This window comes from Camelina sativa, chromosome 18, assembly GCF_030686135.1.
Source record: "Camelina sativa cultivar CO46 ecotype springtype chromosome 18, ASM3068613v1".
In the NCBI taxonomy this organism is placed as follows: Eukaryota; Viridiplantae; Streptophyta; class Magnoliopsida; order Brassicales; family Brassicaceae; genus Camelina; species Camelina sativa.
Genome location: NC_141897.1, coordinates 22,081,789 through 22,101,293, shown reverse-complemented (window position 1 = coordinate 22,101,293; position 19,505 = coordinate 22,081,789). Strand labels below are relative to the sequence as shown.

At 38.6% G+C, this 19,505-nt stretch overlaps 5 protein-coding genes and 1 pseudogene across 7 annotated transcripts in view; 2 read left to right on the top strand and 4 right to left on the bottom strand.

The window, feature by feature from the left end:
- Positions 1–177: 177 nt before the first annotated feature.
- On the bottom strand, positions 178–3,318 carry LOC104762599 (phosphoglycerate mutase-like protein 1). 3 transcript variants are annotated; one of them, XR_015589273.1, is made up of 10 exons: positions 3,053–3,289; positions 2,545–2,614; positions 2,319–2,426; positions 2,136–2,215; positions 1,746–1,908; positions 1,313–1,435; positions 1,123–1,211; positions 757–876; positions 623–667; positions 178–532 (listed from the first exon to the last, which is right to left on the bottom strand). XR_015589273.1 is itself a non-coding variant. In XM_010485922.3 (10 exons), the coding sequence occupies exons 2-10, from the start codon at positions 2,602–2,604 to the stop codon at positions 424–426; spliced, it is 849 nt and encodes a 282-aa protein (XP_010484224.1). In that variant the 5' UTR covers positions 2,605–2,614; positions 3,053–3,318; the 3' UTR covers positions 178–423. The 3 variants fall into 3 exon arrangements, 2 of the variants coding, with proteins under 2 accessions (XP_010484224.1, XP_087356106.1); XM_010485922.3 differs by having other exon boundaries at positions 1,361–1,435; positions 3,053–3,318; XM_087499980.1 differs by having other exon boundaries at positions 1,123–1,207; positions 1,357–1,435; positions 3,053–3,284.
- Positions 3,319–3,917: 599 nt separating this feature from the next.
- On the top strand, positions 3,918–6,153 carry LOC147923160 (uncharacterized). The gene has a single exon (XM_087498135.1). The coding sequence runs from the start codon at positions 5,279–5,281 to the stop codon at positions 5,954–5,956; it is 678 nt and encodes a 225-aa protein (XP_087354261.1). The 5' UTR covers positions 3,918–5,278; the 3' UTR covers positions 5,957–6,153.
- LOC147923161 (IAA-leucine resistant 2 pseudogene) lies at positions 4,033–4,783 on the bottom strand (annotated as a pseudogene).
- A 1,232-nt stretch (positions 6,154–7,385) lies between the features above and the next one.
- On the bottom strand, positions 7,386–9,085 carry LOC147923159 (uncharacterized). The gene is made up of 5 exons (XM_087499986.1): positions 8,848–9,085; positions 8,505–8,561; positions 8,296–8,382; positions 7,990–8,159; positions 7,386–7,686 (listed from the first exon to the last, which is right to left on the bottom strand). The coding sequence occupies exons 1-5, from the start codon at positions 8,867–8,869 to the stop codon at positions 7,588–7,590; spliced, it is 435 nt and encodes a 144-aa protein (XP_087356112.1). The 5' UTR covers positions 8,870–9,085; the 3' UTR covers positions 7,386–7,587.
- Positions 9,086–11,157: 2,072 nt separating this feature from the next.
- On the bottom strand, positions 11,158–15,491 carry LOC147923158 (KH domain-containing protein HEN4-like). Its single transcript, XM_087499958.1, has 7 exons — positions 14,685–15,491; positions 13,494–14,447; positions 13,102–13,371; positions 12,507–12,941; positions 12,266–12,342; positions 12,080–12,191; positions 11,158–11,530 (listed from the first exon to the last, which is right to left on the bottom strand). Exons 1-7 carry the CDS (start codon positions 15,288–15,290, stop codon positions 11,366–11,368), a joined length of 2,619 nt encoding a protein of 872 aa, XP_087356084.1. The 5' UTR covers positions 15,291–15,491; the 3' UTR covers positions 11,158–11,365.
- Positions 15,492–16,581: 1,090 nt separating this feature from the next.
- Positions 16,582–19,505, top strand: part of LOC104762597 (KH domain-containing protein HEN4) — a 3,276-nt gene continuing 352 nt past the window's right edge. The window contains exons 1-4 of the mRNA XM_087497927.1: positions 16,582–17,316; positions 17,554–18,507; positions 18,630–18,899; positions 19,060–19,494. Of these exons, the coding sequence (XP_087354053.1) occupies positions 16,711–17,316; positions 17,554–18,507; positions 18,630–18,899; positions 19,060–19,494 (2,265 nt within the window). The 5' untranslated portion in view covers positions 16,582–16,710. The remainder of the gene's footprint in view (positions 17,317–17,553; positions 18,508–18,629; positions 18,900–19,059; positions 19,495–19,505) is intronic.

The window sequence follows — 19,505 nt, the reverse complement described above, 5'->3', positions numbered from 1 at the left end:
CTGAGACAGAGGGAGTACAAGTTAACATGTCAATTGATCGACAAATCGACGAATTTTGTGCTGTAAACCCTGTTGGAATTTTCTGCATTGACTATGAATTGTTTTAAAAGATGTGTATTGGTTTCGTTCAAGTCTATATTTCCGTTTGCTATTGATATCTGAATCGCAATGGTACAATTTTGTATACAAATGAAATTTGGATTCATAACCATACCAGATGATAGCGTTTTAAAACATTTCCATCCGTTATTGTTTTACCAAAAACAACACAAAACTATCACTCAAGTCCCAATTAAGCGAACGAACTAGCGAAGTATCTTTTAAGTCGATAGTAAGACTAATAAAGAGAGATGCATACAACAAAGAAGGGATTTGTGTATAGATAGATAGAAAGTTTGAAGACAATGAAGTGTCCATAAAGAATCACTCAGCTTTGATGTTGTTATCATCTACAACAGCATCACTTGGAAGGTCAATCCCCTTTGGAATCTTACCTGGATAATCAGTCACCGAAGTATCCGATCCCAACATACTGTGAATACATAAAGAAACAAAATTAGAATATAGTTGGCTACATTTTCATATCTCATGGCAAGTTAAAATGAATGAAGAAAATCCAAACCTTCTATCGACGATGACCATTGAACGTAGCTCACAATTAGCAAAGCTGCAAATCAAAATGCAAATTAATAAACCCACAATATATTGAAAATTCCTCACTTATAATAATTGCCTCACGAAGGGTGTGAATCTTACTGGCCGCAAATTTCCTTCTTAACATCTGGATGGCATTCGCTTTGTAGTGCATTCAATGTGTGAAACAAGAAACCACTGTGTGTCACAATAGCTATCTCTTTTTCTTTCCTTGTCCATAGCCTACAAATCCAAAACCAGCCATCATACGCAGTTCTCTTCCATCAGCATTTTCGATAAGTCAACAGGACTAATGTAGATTACTTTAAATTCTACATGGAACAATAGTATATTGAAAGAATCTTCTTTCATCAGAGATTGATCCTATTTGATGCCAACTTCTACTTATCAAACTAACAGTGTCGAGGAAGCAAAGAGGAAGTTTCTCTAAGTTTTCACGTTCTGGACATAAGGGCAAAGAGACAATACCAGTTCAGGAACTTTTTTCCTCTAGCTGCAAGTTCTTCAATTGTTTCTCTAACATCAGCCTTCCATAACTTGTCTTCCTCGCTTTCTATCTGAAGGCAAATTCAAATGTGAGGAGTCATTTGGAAGCACGTATAGGTTGCTTGGCGTAGCTGTACGCTGCTAGTAGTTAATTGGGCAACCAGAAGATTACAAGTAATAATCAATGCCAGGCACATCTAAGACTCTCAATTATACTTGCCAGTGAAAAGTCAACTGCAGGGAAAAGAAACTGATAGTCGCTGGTACTTCTCCTCTGATCACATGGATGCACTCCCTGTGTCCACAAAAAATGGAATACAAAAGTGAAAACTTGACGCAGCTAAGAATGATTATATTATATTCTTTCCCTTCTCGTAGAGACAAGATCTAAGATTGAACAGAAAAATTTGTGCATAGGAGTGAGAAAACAGCAAAACTTGGGGTTGTTTCATGGTCACTATAAAGTGATGAGTAGGAGTGAAAATATTTACTCCAAAACTTGGTTTTAACTTGAAGTTCTGTAATAATTGTGAAGACAGATAAACGCAATTATGTCCGACTTTAGTTTCTCTCTAGAATATATGTATTACACTGAAAAGGCATACCAAATGTTCTCTGCAGGACTCCTCTGTAATAATTGGTGGGCAGTTTAAACTCGATATAGCAGCACGGCTACTATTTCCTGCATTTGCTACCATTAGAGGTAGTACATCACTTATATCTGTGTAGCCCTCTCCACCAAAAACACCAACAGCAGTTTGCAATGTTCTACATACAAAACAGAACATCGTTAGCACTTTTAACATCATCAAAGGTTAAATAAGTTTTCTGCTCATATAAAAAATGTGCATTTTTAAAATAATGACACAAACGAATTAAAGCACACCGTCTGGCACAATCTGTTACTCTAAGAACATATTGGCAACCAATAACTCTGTTAGCCTTCCTAACCAAGTAGACAAATTAGAAGAAGACCTCTGTAATCACAAATATACCTCATCAGTGGAGACGATATGACCAGTTCAATCTTCTTGTGAAGTCCACTGGAATGAACATGCTTACGCAAACCATCTACCTGTCACCAAACGAAACTATCTATTTAGTAACTGAAATTGGAAAGATGAATCTATTTCACATTTTGGATAAAGTGGTGCAAGTGCAGCTATTTTTCAACATACCTGTTTCCAGCCAAGTTGGGTCAACTCTGCATCGAAGTACTCCTGAGACATGTAGGCCTTATAGTTCTTTTCCCCATCAACATTGTGAATCCCCTGAGCATGTCTCACCTGAAAAAAAGTAGTCATTCCCCAAATTCTCAAAACCTCAAAAGACAAAAACCTAACATCATAACGAAACTTCCAAAATGATAGATGTCAACTCAAAAAAAGATAAAATACTACTCACTAAGTAAATGGTTTTGCAGCGGTGCAAAGGGTACAGACCTATACCAGCACCAGTCTCCATTTCTGCAAAACTGATTCAATACAGGCGTCAATGAAACATCAACAAGGATTATGGAAAAGCTTCAGCTAGCATTTTTACAAGTCAATGCGCACTGCTCTACAATTAAAGTTTCGTTTTTTTTTTTTTTTTTGTTTCAGACAAAACTCGAATCAGAGATATAAATTTGTAAAAATCGGGACACCAAGATCGAATTGAAAGATAACCAAAAGCCAATGGATGATAAAGTGCAGAAAACTACCAGCTGAATCAAAATCGTACAAGATCCAAATCTAAATCTAACGCCAAAAAACCACACAGCATACGCGAGACAATGCAAGCCATTAATTAAGATTACCAAAAATTACCCAGAAAAAAAAAAAAAGTAAACTTTTCACAGAACTAATCATTCCCATAAATGATGAATACGAATATAACAGATGCATATGAATATACAAATTGGTTGACATACAGGAGGAGATTCGAAAGATAGTAAACCAAAGGACGCTGAGGAAAGAAAGAAGATGTGAATGATGAATGATGGAAGTATGTATGAAGAAGAAGGCGACTGGATTAGTTGGGTAATTAGTTTTTTTGATAAATATTTTTATCAACTAATCTTAAATTGTCATTGGACCAATGAAAACAATTGAAAAAAAAAAAAAATGGTGAGAGCCGTCAATAATAATATTAACCACGTATACGGACCAACCAATCTGGGTCCGCTTCTTATGGTACAAATACGAACCAAGCCAAAACTAAACTCATCAGATACCAACTTTGTGAACCATCCAAATTTTATTATTATCCATATCTTTATCCTCTTAATTTTCAGTTTTAACTAATTTAATCTTTAGTATATTTTTTTTTTCTTTTTTTTTTTGGTTTTATGTTTTACATTGAGGAAACACGTAGGAATAACCAAAACGCACGTAACAAAAAAGCCGTGGAAAACGGAAAGATAGATAATACTTCCTCCGTTTCAAAATATAATACTCCCTCTATCTCATAAAAATTGATGTTTAGAAGATTTTACACATTTTAAAAAAACAATGATTACTGAATTTAAATAATGTTTTTTATTTGACTAAAAAGATATTATTTAATTTTAAACCAATAACAATTCATAATTTTAAATATTTTCAATGATTACTTTTTGAAGTTTATGAGACAGAGGAGTATGTTTGATGTAAAGCAAGCAGATTAAGAAGTATTTATTTTTAACAAGTTTAACCAATCAGAAATAATATTGCATAATATAAAATATTAAACTAATCTAAAAGTTGGAGAGAAACTTGAAAACATCCTATATTAATAAACAAAAAACTTCTCTATTGGAGTATTAGGTTTGGTAGAACCTTAATTAATTAATATCTTGAAAATTGGTTCACAAAAGAAAAGATAACGGTAAATCAGAACCTCTAACACAGAGGTTATGAAAACGTATTCGCCTCACTTCATCATACACCGAATGACTTCGGGGACAGACAAATAAGAAGATTCATCAAGTGACGAATCATCTACAGGCGTTATTTCCCAAAATGGTCCGATTCGATCTTCGCTGAGGTCTGGGAGGAATGGATGAGCCTCGAACATTACAATGTTCGTTTGCGAGAGAGAGGCCATCGCTTCAGAGAGCTCGGGGAGAACGCGACAACTGGTGTTCAGATGAAAGGCGAAGGGGAAGAGTGCAGCTGGATCTGCGGAATGAGTGGGACTGATCGGGACAGTAGCTGGTGTTCGATACACGCAAAGTATCTGGTTTGAAGGAAGTCCAATGGGTGGACAGTCAGATAGCGTGCCTGAGCCATGAAACGCTGCAGCAACGGAAGAAGCTACGTCTCGAACCTTGGAAAACCAAGTTTTGGAGACGTTAAAATGGAGGAAGCCGTCATAGGTGGACAGATTATCTGTTTCACCTAGAGTAGGGAATTCAAACTGCTCGACGTGTCGAGCAAAGACTTTGTGAAGTGAGGTATCAGCCTCACAGGGGTACTGGAGTCCAGACGAACATGTTGTCCATCTGTTGAAAAGATTACGGCCGGGTTGCGATTCCTGGAAACGTATGGCTTCCAAAGATTACTCCCTCATTGTCATTTTTGACAGGAGTGTGATCACCCTTTTTAGGAAAGGTGGGCGGGTTATAAGTAATCAAGGAGACAAGGTCGTCAATCAGGGCAAAAAGGCCGGGGACGTTAGGCATCAGAAAGGCAGCGGTGCTATTAATAGCAAATTGGTTACGACGACGAGGTCCAGGGTTGTTGGGCACTGATGGAAAGACCAATCCATAAGATTTGATTTCTGGCTGGATTGGTGGGGAACAAGAGGTGAACACTGTGATCTAGCTACGTGTCCAACCGCTAGAGGAGTAATTGTTTGATGGTTGTCCTGTTAAATAATTTTAGGCTGGCATGGGTGTGTGAAAAGAATGCATGATACATTTGGCCATATATATAATTGCAGATGGTGGAACAGGTTCCATTGGAACTAAGTGAAGCTAAAACTGTAAAATACGATGCACAGTCTATAATCGAAGTCTTCAATACTAATCTATAATCGATTCTAACCAGCAGATATATATACATATATATATATATATATATATATATATATATATGAAGTATGAACCAATGAAACCAGAGAGAAACAAGCCGAAGGAGACTGATCAAAACAAAACCAAAGTGTTCACTTCTGAAGGATGAGGACTGTGTTGTCCTCCTCTTCTCCTGAGGATGAGGACTGTGTTGTGGCTGTCAAGTTCTTGGGACCTCAGCTCAGCCTATGCAGGCCTGCACGAACAAACTCCCAGTGGACCAACATCAGAATCACAGACCCAAGCTTCTTCAACTCACATGTCATGTACTCCAAAAGAGATGACATGTTCTCCATGCCTTCTTCTGAAGGAGACTACATTGGATCATGGGATATCGGAGAAGACATTCACAACCGCAAGGTACAGAAGTTGCGGTTTCGAAACCTTCCCGAGTTGGTGCAGGCAGAGTGGGAGCTGTTAGATTCGTGTTGCAGGAGCGAGCACTTGGTGGAGTCAAGATCCACTGGTGAAACTTTTCTGGTTAAATGGTACACTAAGAGAGAAGACAGCAACAACGGGAAGATGAAAACAGAGCGTTTTGTGGTGTTCAACGTAGACCAGGAAGGAAACGCTGAGTATACCACAGACATTGGAGAGAACTGCATTTTCCTCTCAAAAGCTGAATCTTTTTGTCTCCCGGCTAGCTTGTATGACGGATACGATAACTATATCAATTTCTTTGGAATCGATCACCGCGGAGCATATGCTATCGACAATAGTTTTATAACTATTCATGATTCCAGTCTTACGGCACCTTATTGGATTCCACCAAATATAGACTAATAGTAAGACCATACTCCAATGGTAAGCACTTATGAGGAGTTTTTACCAATTTTCTCTTATTAAATTTTGTATTTGTCAATGTTTAAAAATCCATGTGGGGTTTGTTAAGAAAAACCTTCTCCAATGGTAGAACCACGAGGGGTTATAAAGATTTTTTTTTCTTTTGTTTTTTAAGAAGTAATTGGTGTTTAGTGCAATTGGTGTTTGAAGACCTCATAATCACATCAAAAACTTGTCAAATGCAAAACAAAGATTCATGAACCTGTGCAATAACAAATGCTATAGCCAATTCTAACCATGGAAACAAGGTTTAGGCATTATTCAACATATGAAGGAAGAGAATTCTAAAGTTGCATACTTCAAATCAGGTGCTATAGCCAAGGATTGGTTTCTGAATACCCACCATTCAACAATTATTGGATAATTAAGTGTTTATCAAAACCATTAAAATAAGAGCAGAACACAAGTAACATAAAGACAATTTTCTCTTTTTATTAATTTATTCCATAAGACAAATCGTTTCTAAAATACACAAGTATCTATCACTAGGATGTATACGCTTGTGGCATGGTTTATATGCTCTATAATTTACTTTTTGTCTGTGAAATATGTGTTGGATATTTTCCCTATATATATCGTAAGGGTATACAGTTTGGCTATATTAACCAAAGATAAAATCGGTGTAAGTTCTTCTTCTGTTTGGAAGTTTCGGAGATGACAAGATCAGTCTGTCTTCTTTCAGATGTATTGCTGTGGCGAATACTCTCTCTTGTTCCGACAAAACACGTCAAGGCCGCCTTGTCTCCAAAAGATGGCAGTCTTTTTTGGAGTTTAGTATCTAGTGTCAGGGATTAAGTTTAATGATAGCAATTATCATAATGATGATGCTGACTTTAAGAGTCTCACACAGTTTGCTTACAGGACTTTGATGAAAAACAAGGCGCTAGACAAGTTGCGTCTCAAGCCGTAGAGGTTGGGATATGGATTGATACTGGGATTGCTCACCGCGTGCGTTGGCTCATAGTCATAATTCGGCCAGGGCTATCAAGCAGTTTGCCGAGTAGCCTATTCACATATGAAAACACTGGAGAACTTAAAGCTCGTGCATTGCCTTGTTTCGATGTTCCTTATTGTCTCCCGCTTCTAAAGAGTTTGCGCCTTATGAAAATCATGTCTTAATAAGCGCCTTTTACCCGGTTCAGTTTCTTCGAATGTTGTATCATGTGATAGAAGAAGAACACGAGGGTGAGGACAGCACTATCGCGTTGCCTTGTTTACGACATTTAGATTTGCCGGACTCGAGAGACAAGTGTAAGGGTGGTGTGTACGTAATAGAAGCTCCTCGTCTAGAATTTGATTATGGTTTTATGAACTTAAAGATTGTTAAAAGTATAGACTCACTTTTATTAGCTTAAGAAAATACCCCAAAAGCCAAAAGAAATCAACCATGCATTATTTGACTAGAATGGGAAAGAACCCAAGTCTTACAAACGATTACCCTTAATAAGACTTCAAACATGCAGTTTCTGGTTGTGGAAAACAAATATTATTTGATTTAAAAAACTCCAAATCCTCAGCAACATCACAGCTGGATAAAATTTTAAGATAAGAAACGAATAAGAAATGAAACTCTAGGCACCAATCACGGAACCAGAGTTCTTCCTGCACTCTGCCAACATGTCCATGTAGAACTGGCATTTGCTAATCTCGCTTCCATAGCTGCCGATGCACTGCATTCATATATATATTTTTAAAAGAACAGTAATCAGTGACTTAGCCTTGGAATTTATACAAAGCGGAAGCTCCATGCTTCACTAGAGTGAAAAACACCAATCTTAATGTCAACAAACCACCACTAACCTATAATCACTGAGCTATGCTATATGTTCAGCAAAGTATAAACAAACTAATTTATGTTTCAAACGAATTAGAATCTTGGCGAAATCTGAACCTAACAGGATAGAGAGAGAGAGAGAGAGAGAGAGAGAGAGAGAGAGAGAGAGAGAGAGAGAGAGAGAGATTAAAAGACTTACATCTTGGAAAGCCTTAGCATGAATATCACAGGAACTAGAAAACATGTTGCTTCCAGCAGGGGCAGCAGATGCAGAAGCAGCCTCAACAGCTTCATGTTGAATGGTTCGTGGACCCATCACGGAATCAACAGCCCTGTGCGCAACAGCACTTCCAGTACCAAAAGCCATACCTAATCATCCCCAACAAACAAACAAACAAACAGGTCACGAAACACGATTCCCGAGAAAACAATTTGGTTAAAGAGACCTAGAATAGAAATGATGCAAAATAAACTCAACAGAGAAATCTGGGTCATATCAATTTACCCTGAGCAATGGTTGAACCAATGCCTGAGAACATGCCACCACCACCACCGCTGGCCGGAACTGTAGCTGGGGGAGGCGCACGGTTTACTGAAACAAAAAACCCCACAAAACAAGTCAATTGGAATCGTCATAACTAATAAGAGCAACAAAAAAAAAAAAAAAAAAAAAAAAAAAACAGAAAATTATTCCGAGAGTTAGATATATCATACCAGTTTGAGGAGCTGGGCTGCGTGCAGCAGCAGGACGAGGGCGAGGAGCAGATCTTCCTGCAAACAACGAACCAAGACAATATTATTAATTAAAAAAATTTGCATCTAAGATTGAAAATGAATCAAACAACCTTCCCTATCTCGAAATTTCTCATAATGGTAACTAATTACAGGCCTACTAAGTAAATTTAAGATGATGATTTCATTATATCTAATTTCAGATAGGACAAAGGTAAACCCTAGATCGGGTGGGATAATACAAGCACCAACCAACGAGGACCAAAAACAAAACAAGAAGGTTTCGTCGGATTAGATCTGAAATCGGAAAGAGAAGAAACATTACCTCCTGAGCTACGGCGACCCATTTTTTTTTATTTTTTTGTGATAGAGCGGAGAGGAGAAAAGAAGATGAGCAAGAGAGAGTAAGGAAATGGGAATGAAGAAGATTGTCAACAACAACAACAAAAAAAAAAAAAAAAAAAGCTATTAGGCAACAATATTATGTGGAGGCGGTTATTTATCAAAGAAACAAGACGAGGTCAAGACCACACGCGTATATGTATACGTGTTTGATTCTCATTGGTTCTAAGTTGATAATCTCGTCGTACGTTTTGTAATGTCCTAAACCTAAAAAAAGGCTAAAAGTACATAGAAAGGCCCAATAAATCTTACTTTTGTTTACATGTCCATCAAAATTATTATTATTATTATTATTATTATTATTCTTTCTTTTCTTTTTTTTTTTTGGGGCGGTGCAGTAACACTCGACTTCAAGGTAAAATAAGTAACATTTCAGAGTACAGCCATTCAAGCAAATGATTTTACACACGTAATTGACAAAATAAATGATCTTTTTTATACAAAATAGCGCTTCAAACCGGAAATAATAGCTGAGTTGGTAATCCTCACGGTTCGCCCTACTTTCTCTCTCTTTTCTCTCTCGCCGCTTCCTTAATCCAAAAGCCTCCGTTAAGCCTTTGACCGGCGCATGGCGGCTCACACAGCACCGGCGTCGGTCACCTCTTTTAGTTTCTTGCTTTCATGCGGGTGTGGAAGCGTAGAGGTTTTTGGCGAACTGGATCGGAAGATGTGGAGCTTCAGATCTAGCAAGGTTGTGTTTTGGTCCCAGATTCATAGGATCTGATCGTTGCTGGTTTACTCGGGGTGCTGTTTGGGGTCGCGATTCACGGAGGGGAATATCGCTGGGCTGATTCTCCTTGTTGAGTATACGCTATTTTGGAGGCTCCCGTTTTCTTCTCACGACGGCTCTTCCCTCTTCCTTCTTCAGCAAACCTTTGCATCATTGGATCTCGACTCTTCATTTTTCTCGGTACATTGTTCGTTTCTACTGTCTTCCACCTTAGATTCCCTGTTTGCTCTGATCAGATTGTAACCGCTTAAGATCTGGTATCATCAGTTGCTCAGGTTATGTAGATTCCCTTTATGGGCTGTAGTTTCCCTTGTTTGGGCTAAATTTCTCATCCTGGACTATATTTCTTTGTTAATTAGGGGATTGAGCTTTGGTTAGTGCTTGGTTTAGAACATTTAGAATTAAGGCTTGTCCTAGCTTAATTACTTGTTCTCTGTGACGTTGAAAGGTTCTAAGTAGGTCTAGATTTTCTTACGGTTACATTCCATTCCGGGAGACCCTTGACAAAGAAGCACTTATAGATAAAGATGCATCTTATGTGGAGAAAGCCAAGTTCCATTCTCTTGTTATAGCCATTTGTGTTGAAGACCGTGAACACCAATTGGTATGCGGGAAGTTTCTATTGTTTTTCGAGAGTTCAATCAGTCTGATGTTTTTGGTTTAAACAATGTATAGGTAAAATCCTTTCCTCTTCCTAGTTGTAGGTTATGGAAAGATCATTGTGTCTCTGTAATTTTATTCTCCTCTTTTATCTTGTGATTTGTAACCTTTCCAAACTCTAATTTCAATCAATATAATACTTCCAATGAAAAAAAAAAAAAAAAAAAAAAAACCCGGAAATAATAGCTTTGTCTTGAATGCTTTTTTTTTTTGGCTCCCCCCCATCTGACTCTGAACCTGTCTGGTTAATTTAACTCCATGGAAGATCTTCATCTTTTTAATGGTAACCAACAAACGTCGTGTTCGTGTACAATAAAACATACGAATATTCAACTGCGCCAAACACTCGTACAGTCTTGATAGACCCAAATTTCGGAGTTTTTTTTCTTTTCCCGTCTGGTTACACTGGATTCTTTGTATTATTTTATCATTATTGATTAGATTACTGATTGTGAATAGACTAGTTTAGAATCTTTAGATTCAGCTCATTTGGTAGTTTTGATTTTGAACCAGAGAGAAGAAAACTACTGAGAATGTGATAGCCTATAACGTGAAGGGTTTCACAAAACCACCAGTGAGAGGTAACGGATAACAGTTTATTGGCTTTGATTCTGGAACTCAATGTTATGTTTCCACCATTTTCATAGCTAAAGTAGGTGAACCAAGCTTAAAAAGGAAAACTACAAAGCAATTCTGCGCAAGTTTCCAACACTCCAGAGCAAAAAAAAAAAAAAAAAACATATGACCCATTGTTCTCAAGTTTTCCTTTTGTAAAGATTATTCTCTACTGTATATTTTTGTGAAATTGCGGTTTCTATAGCAATGACCTCTTCCTCTAGCTTATTTGATTCCAATCTCAATTCCATGTAGTAAAATGTGTTGATACAAGAGGAAATTGTTAGGGAAGGGATTCCATCAAAGTACTTAAAATGATAAAGATGTTGTACAAAGTGTTCAAAGATCCAACCCAACAAAAAAAAAAATAATAATAATAAACATGCGGGAGCTCGTTTTTCTTTTTTGTTTTCTGTATGGTGACAACTGCGTGGTTCTAGTTTAGGTTGTATATTTTGGACAACGAGGTTTCCCCTGTAAGGATGAAGGCATGAAGGAGGTTTTGAGCAGCTTGGGTTTGATCAGGTGTCCCAGATATGACAATGATCCTGTCACTTGTTCCTAGAGAAGGTTCATGTACTATGACCCTCGCACCAGATATCTGATTGAACAAACATCAAATGGTATAAGCTATTAAGCTATGCCTATGCTTAAGCTGTTATGACACTATCTGTTTGATTTGTAGCTGATCATCCCAGACTACATGGGCTTTTTCTATTGTCTGCGAAGATTCCGTTTTTAAACAACGACCAAGTTGTAACACTGAATAATGGGGTTATAAACAAACGTTGGAGAACTTCAGTGGAGTTTTCGTGACTTAAAACAGTTTTTTTGAGTAAAGTTATCCATCAGAGAAGATAGTCCTATTGACCTATATTAGTGGTGGTAGGATTGTTTGCACCATGTAAAAAGATTTTACGTATAAGGATTTTCTTTTCTCATGCTTTCTTTTTAGAACCCTAGTGATCACTTCCGTTTCCTTTTCAGCTGTTGTTGATTCTTGGTATATGATTATAAGAAATCAGAGCAGCCAATGGAAGCTAAAACCTATGGCTGTTTTTGTGGAGCAAGTAAATCATAGTCTAACCTTCCTTTGGGTGACACTATGGGGCAAACCAAGAAATGATTTGTAAACGAAAATATGGCGTACCTGTTTCAGTTGCTCCAGATTGTAGCCATGCTCTCCATACACAAAGCTCATAGCATTTTCTGGAACTCTAATTTCCACGGTTGTGTTTGTAACGATGGCAGATTTTTGTCCACTATAAAAGACCAAGCCAGCATGTAAATTACAGAAAATCAGAGTAATAATCTCATATAACTGTAGTGCTTTTACCTGCCAAGTGCCTGGCCAGCCCTTGCTGAAGATAATCCGCCACTGGCATCAGATAAGCCTCTTGGAGCTACCGGTGGCTGCATAAAAACTATGTGTATTAGGTACAGAAAGTTAAATAGAAGCACAAATGTCCAAAATCTGTGTGTGTAGGGGAAGAATTAACTCTCGAAATCCCTCAGTGAGTATCAACAAGTACACCAGGAAGTAGATAATGGGAAAATACAGAGAGATGGAGACATACCGGGGACACCCACAAACGAGATGGGGCCTCAGTTAAGTGATGGGAGATATCACTGTGGTCCACGGTGAACCGCCGACCAAAATTAGGAGAATAGCCTGCTGCGGGATTAAACCTATCAGGAAACGTGTCTTCTGGTCTTATGTAAGGATCTATGCCAACAGGTCTGGAGAAGTTAACTGAAGAATGAGAGCTACTTAAAAAGGAATCCTCAGACCTTCTGTGCAGATTTGAAGAGATGGTAGGTGGATTACTAACGGGTTGATGAGACCCAATAGACATAGGATTATCTGAGTGTCCATGGTAGATTCTCTCTGTAGTTAAGGTGGAACTGCTCTTGGTTACCGATTTTTTCATTAAGTTGGAGAGAGAACTGTCTCGCAGCCTGCTCGTAATATGGAAAATGGCTTCTCTCACACTAGGGAACTCTCCTGAAATCTATTGGCGAACAAAGGATGAGTTTATGACAAACAACTTAAGAAAATGGTACTTCTAAAAAGAACATTATGAAGATAACATTTTACAGTGTCCTTTAACATTCAAATGTTCAAAAAAGAGAGAAAATAAGAAGAAGATTAAGGTTCAAAGATCTAAGTACCTGCACAACTTGATCATTCTCTGAAACACATTTTGGGTTCTGCTCAACTTTCAAAATTTGAACTGTTGCCCCAGTCATTTTCCGCATTTCCGAAACAATAACACCTCCTTTTCCCAGCAAACAACCAATCTGGCTTGTTGGGACAACAAGCCGTGCAGTGATAGATGTCATTGGGCCATTGTCTAGGATTTTTTTAGTGGCAAGCTCAAATAATCTAGAAAAAACAAGCATAATAGCTTTCTGGGCTGGCGAGGTAAGACATTCAGGGTTCTACATGATGAACAAGCAACAATTGTTAAACAAGAATAGTCAATAGATAGGACAATATTACTTCAGCATTTATGAAAACGGGAAGAGATAAAAAAAAAATGATAAAAAAGAAGAAGACCGACCTCTGGTGCAGTTACTGCAATCAAACGTTCTTCGCAGTCAGCAAGTGTATTTCCCACATTAATGAAGGCACCTGTTTCACTATGAAGCATTCTGATAACTTTACCCCCAGTCCCGATAACTCCGCCAGCATTTTCAGTGGAACAAAGTATCTTAAAAACCACATCTTGGTTCACAACATCCACTTCTGATAGAGGTGGCTTACTGGTGGCAGCGTTAGTCATTGGAGCAGACGTATTTATGCTGTGAGGATGTGTATCGAGAGTTGAATAACGATGTACAAGAAAATCAGCACTTGGCCGACTAAGAGTTTCTTGTGGGATTGTGTCAGTAGGCCTTCCAAAACCATCACGTGGAAATGACTCAAAAGCCATGCCCATAGTATCACGGCGTTGAACCATCTCGAAAGGCCTATGCAAGAAATCATGAGAATCATCCCTCTCTCTACACTGTCGAGAAACATCTCCCCTGACAACATCAGAAGGCCTGTATAACGTTTCTCGAGGATCCACATCAATATGCCTGCGTAAAGCATCTTGCCGGTCCGCCTCCATATGCCTGCGTAAAGCATCCTGTCGGTCTGCCTCAGCATGCATGCGTAAAGAATCTTGCCGGTCTGCCTCAATATGCCTGCGTAAAGTACCCTGAAGATCCACCTCGATATGCCTATGATGCAAAGCATCACGTGGAAGCGGCATCACATCATTAGGCCGACCTAAATTACCCCGAAAAAACATCTCGTCTTTTCTCTGTCTATAATCGAAAGGGTTAACTTCGACGGACCTAGGAAGTGACTCCTGAATGATAGTTTCTATGGGCCTATGCAAAGATGCTTGGAACTCTTTTTCAAGGGGTCTGTTTCCAACCACCCTTATCTTTTCAACTGATTGGCAACTTTGCAGGCAGCGGGAGATAGATACAAGAGCTTTCTTCACAGCGATAGCATTTCCTTCAATCTGCCATGGTTGATGACTCAATATGAGAATACATTACAATCTGAAAAATCAAGCATCTATAGCGTGCTAAACCAACATTTCAGCTCAAAACTTTCTCCAAAGAGACGTTCATAGTTTTCTATTTCAGGCACAAAAATGTTCTAATGAATCCAAATCCTAAACCAGAAAAGGGCAACTAGACTCCAGAACTCAATATAGCAAATTACGAAACTTTTTGTATCAATATTGAATTCTTACCTCCACCATCTCGTCATCAGCGTCAGCGCACATGGGCAAATTCTCAGTCCGTATCGCAATTTTGCAGCCAGTTTCTTTCCTAATACTCCCAACCATTTGACCACCTTTGCCTATCACAGCACCCGCATGGCTAGACTCAGTCAACAATCGGCACACGGCCGTATCACTATTCGCTTCCGCCGCTAGAAGTTCGAAAACTCTAATCAACGCTCCTTGTGCTTTAGATACCTCAACTTCATCCTCCTTGTTCCCCCCTTCTTCATTCCCATTGTTGTTAACACCAAATTTTACCATCGATTTCGAATTCACTTGTGCGATGATCGTGATGACCCGATCCGGAGATCCAAACGGAGGCTCCTCGACCCGTATCTTAGCTCCGGTTAATTGTTGAAGCTGTTTGATTACGCTTCCAGATTTTCCAATCACCGCACCGACTTGCGGCAAAGGGCAGAGCAATCGAAACGCCGCGTGTCCCACCGGCACAACCAGCGGCGGGAGCGGCCGCGTGTGATTCGTTTTGACCCTCTTCGAAGATCCCAAACCTGAACCTGGATCGAACGCTCCGGATCTCTTCTCTGTTTGAAAACTAAAGCTACTTCGCTCCATGACCTCAGGTCTCTCTCTCTCTTGAATCTCGTCACGGCGGTTTCCGGCGCAGACTACTCGTGAGGAGTCTTTGGCGGTCTTTAACGCTAAGTTGCTAACTTGCGCGGAATAACCGTATTATGTAGCGCTTTATTTATAAGCAAACCGAAGCGTACCTGTTTAATCCTCTCCTTCTCAAAACTTAAACCGAAAAGAGAGAACAGAATTAACTTTTTAATGTATTCCACTATATATTCACCCGCGGTACACCGCAAGACTATTTTTTAGTAAAAATAAAATGTTATTTATTTTATAAATTAACTATACTAATAATGTTTATAGAATTAATTTATATTGTTTTCTAAAATTAGAAATTAAATATTAATAAAATTAATTATAAATTAATACTTAATGTTAAAGAGAATGATTACTATTGTTTTGGAAATTTTATTAGAATGGAAAATCTTGTTTTCCAAAATTAAAACTTAATATTAATTACTTAAATGAAAAAAATAATTAATGATAATGGTATGCTTGTAAATAGATATGAATTTCAGTATTTATTTGCTAAATATCTCTAAAAATGTATATATAGATTTTTCTAGTTTGGTACTGTTGGAGAAAATGGAAAAAAAAAAAAGAAGAAAAAGGACAGTAAGCAGCAACATGACTTGAAATTAGGAAAAGAAAAGGAAATGTTGTTGATTACTGATAAGGAAATGTTGTAGAAAAAAAAAAAGAAGAAAAAGGACAGTAAGCAGCAACATTTCCTTTTCTTTTCCTAATTTCAAGTCATGTTGCTGCTTACTGTCCTTTTTCTTCTTTTTTTTTTTTCCATTTTCTCCAACAGTACCAAACTAGAAAAATCTATATATACATTTTTAGAGATATTTAGCAAATAAATACTGAAATTCATATCTATTTACAAGCATACCATTATCATTAATTATTTTTTTCATTTAAGTAATTAATATTAAGTTTTAATTTTGGAAAACAAGATTTTCCATTCTAATAAAATTTCCAAAACAATAGTAATCATTCTCTTTAACATTAAGTATTAATTTATAATTAATTTTATTAATATTTAATTTCTAATTTTAGAAAACAATATAAATTAATTCTATAAACATTATTAGTATAGTTAATTTATAAAATAAATAACATTTTATTTTTACTAAAAAATAGTCTTGCGGTGTACCGCGGGTGAATATATAGTGGAATACATTAAAAAGTTAATTCTGTTCTCTCTTTTCGGTTTAAGTTTTGAGAAGGAGAGGATTAAACAGGTACGCTTCGGTTTGCTTATAAATAAAGCGCTACATAATACGGTTATTCCGCGCAAGTTAGCAACTTAGCGTTAAAGACCGCCAAAGACTCCTCACGAGTAGTCTGCGCCGGAAACCGCCGTGACGAGATTCAAGAGAGAGAGAGACCTGAGGTCATGGAGCGAAGTAGCTTTAGTTTTCAAACAGAGAAGAGATCCGGAGCGTTCGATCCAGGTTCAGGTTTGGGATCTTCGAAGAGGGTCAAAACGAATCACACGCGGCCGCTCCCGCCGCTGGTTGTGCCGGTGGGACACGCGGCGTTTCGATTGCTCTGCCCTTTGCCGCAAGTCGGTGCGGTGATTGGAAAATCTGGAAGCGTAATCAAACAGCTTCAACAATTAACCGGAGCTAAGATACGGGTCGAGGAGCCTCCGTTTGGATCTCCGGATCGGGTCATCACGATCATCGCACAAGTGAATTCGAAATCGATGGTAAAATTTGGTGTTAACAACAATGGGAATGAAGAAGGGGGGAACAAGGAGGATGAAGTTGAGGTATCTAAAGCACAAGGAGCGTTGATTAGAGTTTTCGAACTTCTAGCGGCGGAAGCGAATAGTGATACGGCCGTGTGCCGATTGTTGACTGAGTCTAGCCATGCGGGTGCTGTGATAGGCAAAGGTGGTCAAATGGTTGGGAGTATTAGGAAAGAAACTGGCTGCAAAATTGCGATACGGACTGAGAATTTGCCCATGTGCGCTGACGCTGATGACGAGATGGTGGAGGTAAGAATTCAATATTGATACAAAAAGTTTCGTAATTTGCTATATTGAGTTCTGGAGTCTAGTTGCCCTTTTCTGGTTTAGGATTTGGATTCATTAGAACATTTTTGTGCCTGAAATAGAAAACTATGAACGTCTCTTTGGAGAAAGTTTTGAGCTGAAATGTTGGTTTAGCACGCTATAGATGCTTGATTTTTCAGATTGTAATGTATTCTCATATTGAGTCATCAACCATGGCAGATTGAAGGAAATGCTATCGCTGTGAAGAAAGCTCTTGTATCTATCTCCCGCTGCCTGCAAAGTTGCCAATCAGTTGAAAAGATAAGGGTGGTTGGAAACAGACCCCTTGAAAAAGAGTTCCAAGCATCTTTGCATAGGCCCATAGAAACTATCATTCAGGAGTCACTTCCTAGGTCCGTCGAAGTTAACCCTTTCGATTATAGACAGAGAAAAGACGAGATGTTTTTTCGGGGTAATTTAGGTCGGCCTAATGATGTGATGCCGCTTCCACGTGATGCTTTGCATCATAGGCATATCGAGGTGGATCTTCAGGGTACTTTACGCAGGCATATTGAGGCAGACCGGCAAGATTCTTTACGCATGCATGCTGAGGCAGACCGACAGGATGCTTTACGCAGGCATATGGAGGCGGACCGGCAAGATGCTTTACGCAGGCATATTGATGTGGATCCTCGAGAAACGTTATACAGGCCTTCTGATGTTGTCAGGGGAGATGTTTCTCGACAGTGTAGAGAGAGGGATGATTCTCATGATTTCTTGCATAGGCCTTTCGAGATGGTTCAACGCCGTGATACTATGGGCATGGCTTTTGAGTCATTTCCACGTGATGGTTTTGGAAGGCCTACTGACACAATCCCACAAGAAACTCTTAGTCGGCCAAGTGCTGATTTTCTTGTACATCGTTATTCAACTCTCGATACACATCCTCACAGCATAAATACGTCTGCTCCAATGACTAACGCTGCCACCAGTAAGCCACCTCTATCAGAAGTGGATGTTGTGAACCAAGATGTGGTTTTTAAGATACTTTGTTCCACTGAAAATGCTGGCGGAGTTATCGGGACTGGGGGTAAAGTTATCAGAATGCTTCATAGTGAAACAGGTGCCTTCATTAATGTGGGAAATACACTTGCTGACTGCGAAGAACGTTTGATTGCAGTAACTGCACCAGAGGTCGGTCTTCTTCTTTTTTATCATTTTTTTTTTATCTCTTCCCGTTTTCATAAATGCTGAAGTAATATTGTCCTATCTATTGACTATTCTTGTTTAACAATTGTTGCTTGTTCATCATGTAGAACCCTGAATGTCTTACCTCGCCAGCCCAGAAAGCTATTATGCTTGTTTTTTCTAGATTATTTGAGCTTGCCACTAAAAAAATCCTAGACAATGGCCCAATGACATCTATCACTGCACGGCTTGTTGTCCCAACAAGCCAGATTGGTTGTTTGCTGGGAAAAGGAGGTGTTATTGTTTCGGAAATGCGGAAAATGACTGGGGCAACAGTTCAAATTTTGAAAGTTGAGCAGAACCCAAAATGTGTTTCAGAGAATGATCAAGTTGTGCAGGTACTTAGATCTTTGAACCTTAATCTTCTTCTTATTTTCTCTCTTTTTTGAACATTTGAATGTTAAAGGACACTGTAAAATGTTATCTTCATAATGTTCTTTTTAGAAGTACCATTTTCTTAAGTTGTTTGTCATAAACTCATTCTTTGTTCGCCAATAGATTTCAGGAGAGTTCCCTAGTGTGAGAGAAGCCATTTTCCATATTACGAGCAGGCTGCGAGACAGTTCTCTCTCCAACTTAATGAAAAAATCGGTAACCAAGAGCAGTTCCACCTTAACTACAGAGAGAATCTACCATGGACACTCAGATAATCCTATGTCTATTGGGTCTCATCAACCCGTTAGTAATCCACCTACCATCTCTTCAAATCTGCACAGAAGGTCTGAGGATTCCTTTTTAAGTAGCTCTCATTCTTCAGTTAACTTCTCCAGACCTGTTGGCATAGATCCTTACATAAGACCAGAAGACACGTTTCCTGATAGGTTTAATCCCGCAGCAGGCTATTCTCCTAATTTTGGTCGGCGGTTCACCGTGGACCACAGTGATATCTCCCATCACTTAACTGAGGCCCCATCTCGTTTGTGGGTGTCCCCGGTATGTCTCCA